The sequence below is a fragment of the Chrysemys picta genome, chromosome 1, assembly GCF_011386835.1.
Source record: "Chrysemys picta bellii isolate R12L10 chromosome 1, ASM1138683v2, whole genome shotgun sequence".
NCBI classification, from domain to species: Eukaryota; Metazoa; Chordata; order Testudines; family Emydidae; genus Chrysemys; species Chrysemys picta.
In genome coordinates, this window is record NC_088791.1 from 190820507 (window position 1) to 190831726 (window position 11220).

At 40.6% G+C, this 11220-nt stretch overlaps 1 protein-coding gene across 1 annotated transcript in view; it reads left to right on the plus strand.

Annotated features, from left to right (window-relative positions):
* Positions 1 to 11220, plus strand: part of IFNAR1 (interferon alpha and beta receptor subunit 1) — a 36006-nt gene that overhangs the window by 9480 nt on the left and 15306 nt on the right. The window contains exons 3-5 of the mRNA XM_005283927.5: positions 5701 to 5897; positions 7133 to 7290; positions 9340 to 9487. Of these exons, the coding sequence (XP_005283984.2) occupies positions 5701 to 5897; positions 7133 to 7290; positions 9340 to 9487 (503 nt within the window). The remainder of the gene's footprint in view (positions 1 to 5700; positions 5898 to 7132; positions 7291 to 9339; positions 9488 to 11220) is intronic.

The following is an 11220-nucleotide window of genomic DNA, read 5'->3' on the forward strand; positions in this document are numbered from 1 at the left end:
TGTACTTGCCCAATTGTCCAAATGGATTAGAGGCATATCTGAATCTTACAAAATTGGAATTTTAGTTTCTTTCAGATGATTGGATCGGATATGTGCAGGGGGAACATCTTTATGGGAATTATCAAAACTAGGAGGAGCTGTACTGGCGGTCTTGCTTGTACCAATCTAGATTAATTTTTCTCACTGCTGTGCATTTAAATGATCAGTCTTTGTATAAAGACAACAAGGAGTCCTCTGGCACCTTAAAGACTAACAGATTTATTTGAGCATAAGTGTTTTTTTACCCACGAAAGCTTATGTCCAAATAAATCTGTTAGTCTTTAAGGTGTCAACGGACTCGTTGTTGTTTTTGCAGATACAGACTAACACGTCTACCCCTCTGATACTCGAGTCTTCGTATAGAAATGCTTTAGCTTTCTTTGTAAAAAAACATCACTGAGAAACTTTTAAAATGCAGCGTGAAGGGAAAACACAATCCTGTGCTGAATGTAAGAGCCTGGAGACATAATACAAATTTATCCAAAGTAAGGCAATCCCTGAGTATATCAAATTGAACAGCATAGACAGACTAATCTTAAAAATTTAGTATCAAGTGCACACACGGTTTATTTAAATATGTATATCCTGTACTTGTGAAGCTGTGTTGCATGCGTTTCAGTCATGCCGCCAGTATGGACAAAAACACCCCAGCACACCATACTCTCTCACTGTTCATCAACATGTGAAGGGTCAGGTCATGCATTGCTAACTGGTGCCACAGGACTGCCCCAGAGATTTATGGATACGCAGGATTGAGTTAGTTGTGTAGCAAAATTCCCACACTGCCTAGTCCATGTCATCAACCGTGGTGACTCTGACTCTGGCTGGTGCAGTAGTCCTCAGTAGATTATGCATGTTTGTTGCAAGACTTTTTTGGGGTAGCTAGAACCATAAATCACTGTTACCTGCAAGGCAAGATTAAGACTAGCAGAGTCTCAAGGAGTATGCTGGTGAAGCGGATACACTGATGTGGCAGGGAGCTGATACACAGTTTAAGCTCCAGCAAAACTCTCCTTTGCTGAGGCAGAGAGGTAAAATTCAGAGTCCCAGTTCCTGAACCCCCTGGAAAAGCATTCCCCTGCAGCATCCGGACCCTGTTACTTGGTGCCCACAGAAATACCAAGTGTGCTGTCTCAAAAAAGACAGACTACGCACCAGTCTCTTGGCTCAACTGAGATTGCACACTTCACTTTAATACAACAGCACTGATGTGATTATGGTAAAACTAAAATTAAATTTATTAATGAACAGAGATTTAAGTGATACTAAACAGAGATAATAGAAACAGAAAAGGATACAAGTAAAACAAATAAAACACACTTCCTAGTGTCTATAATTTAACAGACTACAATCCTGGTCTCAGGCAATTTCTTACCTACAGTCCATTTTCAGTATCCTCAACCCACATGATTGGGGGGATCCACCTTTCACAGATTCCAAGTGTGTTTGGCCCCTTTTTGTCTCTTAAGTGATGGATAACAAAGGAGTCTTCCTTCTTTCCTTTATAATCTAGAAAACCTTTGAAATTTATTTGAAAAATAAACCCAGGAAAAGTTTCCCTCTCCTGTTGTTCTTCATGGTGCTGGTGCCAAGCCCCTTCTTCATCCTCTTGTCAACTTGCTTACTTAATTGGCCTGATCACTTTGTTTACACTTTGTTTACTTTTATTGTCTTTTTCTTGTAATCAAGCCATACTATTTTCCTCATCTGCCTGTTAGCTTGATCCATGGAGACCGGCAAATCCACATTTCTTTATCTAGGGCAAGCTCGTTTATTAACTGCCTCTACAACATTTTTAACATAAGAATGGCCATACTGGGTCAGACCAATGGTCCATCTAGCACAGGATCCTAACTTCTGATAGTTGCTGGTGCCAGATGCTTGGGAGGGAATGAACAGAACAGGGAAGATATCAAGTGATCCATCCCCTGTCCTCCATTTCCAGCTTTTGGCATTTGGAAATTTAGGGACACTGTGATTGGGTGTAAAGGCAGCACACGGATGAGGAAGGGGCCAGAGAGGTCCTGGCAGCAGGGCTAACACCACTCCTCTTGCCTGACAATCATGCGTGATAGGGAGGAGGCCTTTAAAAGGGAGGAAGCTGCAATCAGCAGTGGGGGAAAGAGCAGGATCACCCTAAGCAGCAGACTGAAGGAGTGACTCCCAAAGCTGTGGAGGGAACTTCTGGGCAGGAAATCTTCAAACCAACCCTGAGGAGAATGCAGTGGACTCCCAGGGCAAGACAAACAAGCTGAGCCCATCCCAGAAACCAAGCCAGAGTGATTTCCCCAAACCCATTGCAAAGGGGCTGGATTGTTGGCAGCACTATAGACTTGCCACTTCCCCCACCTGTTTGCTGGGATCGCAGGGAGGGAGTATCCCTGAATATGTGGGAATTCTTGACTCATTTTGATCGTCCAGTCAGAGAGACTTAAGGATCTCCACAAAAGGAAGAAACCCTCTGGTAGTAGTGGGGAAGTGCAGCCTGGTTTGTGACCACCCAGTGTAGTTCACTGGGTGTGGTCAGGTTCCCCCACTGCCTAAGCAAGGAACCATCAAGGACTGCATTACAGACACTTGGAGCATGGGGTTGTCCCTGACCACCTTGGCTAATAACCACTGATGGGCCTATCCTCCATAATAGCATATTAAGAACATATTTCCAGCATATATATATAATATATATAAAAATCTCCTTATATACAACTCATACATATATCACACAATGATATTCATGACCAGTGTGTCACCAGTTTTCATATGATACATTACAAGACATTGTTGGGCTAATTATTCTGACTCTGTGTTGGTTGTAGTAAGTTTATCAGACCTGTTGGGATTTATTGTTACATAACCATGTGCCCTTTGCCAGTTGCCATAAAGGAGCTCTTAGGGTCATAGTTGGATGATGTGATGACATATGTGTAGGGACCCCAACAGCCATGAAGTCTGCTCTTCCCTATGAAATCTGCCAGAGAGGGGCAGGGCTGGGGGCACCCCAGCCTGGGCTTCTATCATGCACCAGACTCTGGCTGCTAGTCCTGGTGGGGCTGGGGACTTGCTTGTTTTTCTCTTTTAGGGGCTGCTCCTGGGGCTGGTGAGACCCCACCTCTGGGAACCTCCCCCAGCTGCCGGAAGCTCTACACCTCCACTGCGTCCTTTCCCCATCGCTCCCCAGCTGTGGATGGAGTAGTCATTGTACATGGAGTAGCAGCAGAGCTTCTTGCAGATTGCGGGTGGGTGGGGGTGGCTCCTGGAGGTGGATCTGACCCAGCCTTGGGAGCAGCCCCTGCATAAGGGAAAGAAGTCCTGTCCCTCTTCAGCCCGTCCGAGACTACTGGAGCCTAATGCACAGTAGGAGCCACCGGCTGGGGTGCCCCCAGCCAACAGCATCGGAATTGGGGAGGCTAGGGGGCCATGCCCCTCCACTTTTTAATGTGGATGTAGTTTGGGGGGCAGAGGGTGGCATTGGCCCCACAAACTGCAATACTTGCACATTTATCAGCTCCCCCATTGCCTGCAATTTGCAGTTGCTGTCCCCTGCCCCCAAACTATGCCCATGTTAAAAAGTGGGGCAACATGGCTCCCAGTCCCACAGTTCTGGCACTGGAGGTCCCCAGCCCTGCCTCTTCCCATCTCCAGGCCCAGCACTCATAATTTAAAGGGGCATTGGGCTGGCTGGGGGATGGGGGCCACGGTGCCCCCCACCCACAAGTCTCTGGGCAGTCACCCACCCATAATGCTAGCCCTGCCATCTCCCCCAAAGTGATTGCCCCCACCATACCATGCAACCTTCACATCAGCACTGTCCCTTACTCTCCAGCTGCCCAGCTCTGAAGGTAGCACCTCCGTCAGCAGCAGCTCAGAAGTAAGGGTGGTAATGGTGTGACCCCCCCTACAGTAGCCTTGTGGGGGCGCGCGCGCACACACACACACAACCCTCTTGTCAGTTGGGATCCCCATGCTTATAACACCCTGAAATTTCAAATGTAAGTATCTGAAACCATGAAATTGACTACTTTTAAAATCCTAGGACTGTGAAATTGACCAAAATGGACTGTGAATTTGGTAGGGCCCTAATTATGTATCAGTGTGTATATCAGTAGGTCTGTACCTGTGATAATTTGAATGTTCTCAACATACTGAAAAAGTGCAAAAGAGCAAATGCTAGAAACTTGAGAATGTCACTATGAAAACACCAAATTATGGTTCCCATTGCAGCCAGGACACTGACTCTTGGTACTACTTTGTGTTCGGGAAATATCATAGAATTAAGTGTCTGAAAATTCAATCCTAAACTGCTGCACCCCTAAGAAGCAACCATGGCATAGTTCCCGCAAATCATATAATTTCTGTGTAGATGTTCCCCAGTATTGGCATGCATATCATTTGTAAGAACACGTTCAATAGTAACACTGCACATTGTAAAAGATGCGTGAAACAAATTATGTGGCTGCATTGAGATCCATACCTTTTTGAATTGCTGATTGTGTTTCAAATCATCTGTTTGGCTCAGAATTGAAAAACACAAGATTTGTGAATATTCCCCAGTAAAGAACTCTGATTAGCTGGTCAAAGTCTTTATAAATACAGAAAGAGGAACAATGGCTGGGTGCTCTTAATTTACAAACTTTAGTCATCAGATTAAACTGTTTTTATATCTTTTATGTTCAGTTAGCTCTTTTTTTTTTTTAGTTTGTGCTTCTTGCTTCTTTCTAATGTGGCTATTATTTCTCATTACCCCTTTCCCAACAAATAAATGCACAAACTTGTCTGGCTTAGTAGCAACTCCATAATTAAGCTGTCAGAGAGAGAATTATATTATGTATTTGAACATGAAGATTAGGTGTGCTTCTCTTTATCTTTTGGGTGGGAGAAAGTTGGCTTCAAAAATACAGGGTTTATATCAAAAACATGTAACACTGTCCTGCTGAAGACAAAATATAGTCGTTATACAACGGGATCAACATCTTTAATGGTTATTTCTCAGTTTTCCAATTTTTTCCACTTTTAATCAGGAGAGTCATCTCTCCCCTATTGTTTGCGCCACTTCCTGATGTCTGAATTGTCTTTTGGAGACAGGTGGTTTTTGGTGAGAAGCCCAGTTCTGATAGGATAGAATAGTTAACTCTCCTGTGTTTTTATTTTATTCTGTTTTCTGATTTCCTATTCTGTCTCCTTTCCTTCATTTCTCTCCTTCCCTCCTCCAGTCTACTCTCCCCTCAGCTATACTCTTTACTATTTACAACTGTTACTCCTTTTCCCCCCATCCCTTTCCTTTGCCACTTAGGTCTCCTCCAAGCACTTTTTGCAACCCCTATTCTATCAGGGCACTTGAGGGGTAATAAAATACACCCCAGTTTGGTAGTGCACTCAGGGGTTAATCCCAGAAACGATAATCCTGAAATTATCTTTATTTTTTTCTGTTGTGTTTAAATGTTGGACTAGAAAAGCAAATTGGCAGCATGGATTCCTTATTCAATAATTAACCCAGACTAGCATTCATAAAGTAACCTAAATTAAACAGGTATTCTAGAATTCTGAGACCAGTTGAATAGATTTTTGACCACCAGATGGTGCTGATCAAAATACAAAATGAATGTTTACATTTATCTTTTATCACCAATAGAAACCTAATTTTATTTTTTTTTTTACTTGCAGAACATTTGAGGATTTTGGGATAGAAGAAACAACAGATTGGAAAGCGCTATCTGGCTGTCAGAATGTCACTGTCACAGAATGTGACTTCTCCTCGGCAATGACAGCTTATTTAGATTCTTATAATGTGCGTATAAGAGCTGAAAGAGGGGAAGAAAAATCTCTGTGGTCTACTATATCATTTATACCAGATTTAATAGGTATGAACTACATATGTACTTTGTTATTAAACAGGTTAATTATTTTTCAGTTTACGGTGTTACAGCACAATATAAAATACAGCGTAGAGATTTGTATTTGTATTGTTATTGGCTCTGCTGTTTTATAGAGCAACTGCCTTTTTATGCTTTTAGTAATAGTATTTATATAGTAACTTTCCTGAGATCTTGTCCAAACACAAGTTATGCTGTTTTAAATAACTTGACTAAAACAGTACAAACCCCTTCCATAAGGATGGCTAAATCCCATTTGTACCTTTTGAAAATCTCACCCATAATGTCTAATTTCCCAACCTTTACTACATTATAGCACTGTATGAAATATGCAATGAATAGACTTGTATTGCTTGGACCATGTTGTTTTTCTTATCAAATATGTAATGAAATATTTACATTTAATCTAATTAATAATCAAAATACCTGTGAAGTATGTAAGTTAAGATTATTTTGAGACCCTTAGCTCTGACTATTCTGACTTGCATGCTTAGTTATAAGCTTAACATTACTATAACATATCTAATGTAATAAGCAGCTTTGAGTGATGGTCATGAAAAATTTATGACCGATGAGCCCACCGTACATGTGTGTCAGTTAGTCTTCCCAACTTTTGAGCTGTGCAGCACTCCAGTAGTAAAGTGGTGTGATGTAGGGCCCTTTATGTTTGCAGGTAATGGTTTTCTATGGTGGCCATCTCTATGCTGTACCCACCCCAATGAATTTCATTCCTAGCATTAGGGAAGAGGCAGGATGGTCCAGATAGAGAATCAGCTCTCCCCCAAAGTACCATAAGTGTCATTGCCCCTGTGCTGATGTTGGCAAATATATTTGAGAAGCTAGCATTCCAGCAGTCTTACAGTCTACCTTTAATTTACCACGAATGATAACCTATATACAGCTGAATCCTTCCATTAATATTGGGTTGGTTCTTGGGGAATGGGCTTTTTTAAAGTAAGTCTTTCTTGTAACCTTATTCCACAAATTTATGACTCTTCATTTCAGAATCAGGAAGTTACCGTAATATTGTTACAGCCAGTAAGTATTACATTAACGGTCTTCGGTCCCAGATAACACTTGGAGTTTATTCAGTTAAGCTACTGTTAGATTCTACCTGAAGAACTGAAAATTAGGCAGTTCCTTGTAGTTTACTTGTTCAAACATGTAACTTTTGGTTTTTCAACAAAGTTGTTGTGCTTCATGATAATGTTTAATTTTTGCAGCTAAAATTGGTCCTCCAGGAGTGCAGTTAGAATCCATAGATGGAGTGGTGAAAATCAACATTTCCCCTCCAGAAGAAAATCAGAACAGAAAAATGTGGAGAAATGATAAACGTTTTACCTACAATGCAATGTTCTGGGAAAACTCATCAAATGCAGAGGTACGATAGGAGTTGACTTTCTAAATTAAGGTTAAAATATTGTTTGATTTACTTCAGTTGCTGAGTCACTTCCTAGAATTAAATTCTGCTTTTTAGTATTTTATACATCTAATATATCCTAATTTCTGTCTGTAGCTTGGTACATTCACTGTTAAAAATAAAGTGCATTGATTTGCTAGGCTGTATTACATCTTTTGCTCAAAGTTTTGGTTCAGTTGCTAATGTCATTAAGCTGGGCCATGCTTAGTTGCTTAAGAACATAACGGCCATACTGGGTCAGACCAGTGGTCCCTCTAGCTCAGTGTCCTGTCTTCCAACAACGGCCAATGCCAGGTGCTTCAGAGGGAACGAACAGAACAGACACTCATTGAGTGATCCATCCCCTGCCGCCCATTCCCAGCTTCTGGCAGACAAAGGCTAGGACACTCAGAGTATGATGTTCTATCCCTGACCGTCCTGGCTAATAGCCATTGATGGGCCTATCCTCCATGAATTTATAGTTCTTTTTTGAATCCTGTTACAGTTTTGGCCTTCATGACATCCACTGGCTACGTGTTTCATAGGTTGACTGAGCATTGCGTGAAGAAGTATTTCTTTTTGTTTGTTTTAAACCTGCTGCCTATTAATTTCATTGGGTGACCCCTAATTCTTGTGTTATGTGAAGGGGTGAATAAGGAAATGTTATACACTATCTCCACACCAGTCAAGATTTTTATAGACCTCTGTCATATCCCCCCTTTGACTTCACTTTTCCAAGCTTGAAAAGTCCTAATCTTTTTAATCTCTCCTCCTATGGAAACTGTTCCATACCCCTATTCATTTTTGTTGCCATTCTCTGTATCTTTTCCAATTCTAATACATCTTTTTTGAGATGCGGTGACCAAATCTGCACACACTCTTCAGCTGTGTCTACACTATGCACCTTTTAGCGACACAGCTGTGCCACTACAGCCATGCCACTAAAAGGTGAACAGTGTAGCTGCTGTTTGTTGGCAGGGGAGAGCTCTCCTGCTGACAAAAAATTTCTACCCCCAACGAGTGGCAGTAGCTGTGCACACTGGTGCTTTTTGTCAGCAAAACTTGTGGTTTGGTTTGGTTTTTTTTGGGGGGGGGGGGGAGGGGGAGTTTCACACCTATGAACAACAAAAGTTGTTGTTCAGGTTCCAGTGTAAACAAAGCCTTTCTCAGTAGAGCTTAAAGGACTTTGCAAAGGAGAATAAGTATCATTATCCTTATTTTACACATTGGAAAACTGGAGCACAGATCTTCTATAGCTAGCATGCCATAAGACTCAGGGTGAAAGAATGCAAGATCTTACCACTTCTGAAAGGAAAATCCCATTTCTTATCTTTAGAAGAGAGGTATGTGAATTGGGTGTATGAAAGGTCATTTGTTACCATTATTTCACTGAACAGTACAGGCTTACCTTTTCCTCATTTTTATTTTTCTCTTCTATCTTCCTGCTTTGTGGCAGGGAAAGGATTTACACATTTGTCTGACTGGTGTAGGAAAGTTGGGAAAATCTCAATTATCAGATAAGAAATTACCTTTCAGAACATTAAGACTAGAGAGAAATTGTTGTGTATCATTTGACATGCAAAAAATACTGCAGCATAAGAAAAATATAAATCTATTGCTGGGATTCCTTTCTATAGCAAACTATTATCAAATAGGGAACTATTTAAATTCACTTCAAAATTGCAGAAGGCATTACAAAAACATGGAGTCAGTTTATTTTGTTCAGACATTTAAAGCTTTTTTCTTTCCATTCTGTACTCCTTGTAAGTTTCAGGTGAGTTTTGAGTATATTGTAGTTTAAGCTGATTCACAATTCTCACAAATTAAACATGTGCAAAATTACATTGGCATGCCAGTAATATAGTATAAATGAAATATTACCTTATCCCTAATGTCTAAATGTATCCATATGTTCAGGTGACGTCAAGTGATTCTTCAGGACAGTAACACTTTTTATCACAAGTTGAGGCTGTTTGGGAAAGAACAATTACCTCAATATGTTGTTTACAACTGTTTCTTTATGTATTTCAGCCAAAAAGCAAAACTATTAATCGCAGAGACACAATTTATGATCTTGCACCAAAGACTACTTACTGTCTGAAGGTTCAAGCACGCATAATTTCTGAAAGAAAAGTAGGTTCCTTCAGTCCAGTGTACTGCATTAAAACTACAGATAAAGGTAAGAAATAAAAATCCTTTAAACTCTCTAGTAATCAAATCCTACAACTAGCTTGACAGGTTTCAAAATCCATTGCTCCAAAGTAGTAGAACTGTACAAAATTACCAACATTTCAGCTAATTTCTGTGTAACCTCGATAATCTGAACATCAGTTATCCAAACTGCCTGTTATGGACAGCTTAATCCCTTTCAGCATCTACTGAGGTTTTTGATAGTGAAAGGAATTTTCAGTTACCCAAACATAATCAGTGAGCACCATTACATTTAGATTATCGTGGTTCTATTATGCTCCTAGATGCAAAAACAAATATTCCTGTATTTGTGAGTTTGGTTTAGGATAAAACTTTGTTCAATTCCTGTAAGATATTGTTGTGCATACATGGAAAAACTGAATCAGTTTAGTTGTTCACTGGGAGGAAGGATGTTCCAGTGGCTTGGGTGCACACCTAAGACTTAAAAGAGACAAGTTCGATTCCTTGTTCTTTTTGGGGGGGAGGGATAGCTCAGTGGTTTGAGCATTGGCCTGCTAAACCCACAGTTGTGAGCTCAATCCTTGAGGGGGCTACTTAGGGATCTGGGGCAAAAATCAGTACTTGGTCCTGCTAGTGAAGGCCGGGGGCTGGACTCTATGATCCTTTGGGGTCCCTTCCAGTTCCGTGAGATAGGTATGTCTCCATAATATGAGGGGGGAATAGCATTGGCCTGCTAAACCCAGGATTGTGAGTTCAATCCTTGAGGAGGCCATCTGGGGATTGGTCCTGCATTGAGCAGGGGGTTGGACTAGATGACCTCCTGAGGTCCCTTCCAACCCTGATATTCTATGATTCTATGAAATGCATGATTTTGCCAAGTTAACATGCTGATTTTGTGCAAACTCTGACTTTTTTTGTTCTGAAGCCCAAAAAAGTGATGTAGAATGTACTTGCTAGCAGCTCAATTGTCTTGCAAAGTGCATTTATCCTCTGTCCAAGTGACTTATTTTTTTTAAAATAGACATTGGAAAGATTTTACACTCTTCATACTGTGTATGTAGGAACATAGGAATTTTAGTACTGAATTAGACAAGTGGCCCAACTGGTCCAGAATCCGGTCAGAATGTGATCGGTCGCAGATGATTTAGGAGAGGTAGAAGAAATCCTTTTGGAGACAGTTATGGGATAACTTTCCCCAGGGAAGGTTTCCTCCTTTTTTTCAGAAGCTGGAGCTGCTTTATTTTAAAAGTTTCCAAGTAACTGATGAAATCCAAATAAATGATTTTTTTTTTTCATGGATTACAAAAACAAACAGTTAAGGCAGGAGTAGAACAGTAACTAAATCTGCTACCTCACAGCAGAAACAAGTATGAGTTTAAAAAAAGAATTATCCTCTTAGTGCCAATGCCCTAGTTCAGTGAAACTTGCAGGAAACGTGATAGATCCGAGTTAGGGCTTACTGAACAAATAAAATTAACATATATTGAGATATGCTGCTTTCATTCTGGTAAGAGAGAAGAGACTAGGAAATAATAATTTTTAGTGAGCTGTCTTCACAAGAAACATTTCTAATGCAGTTATCTAATTTGGAATTTTAATAGGGTTAACATCCCTCTTCTTGCAGAAAGTGCCCTGGTAATGTTCAACTGTATATGGCTTATGTTTTTCAGCTTGTAAACTTTGGTTAAATTATCAGCATTACTGTTTTGACATATAGTAGACTTCTTTAAAACCAATAAATAGCATCATTCAAAAAAGTGC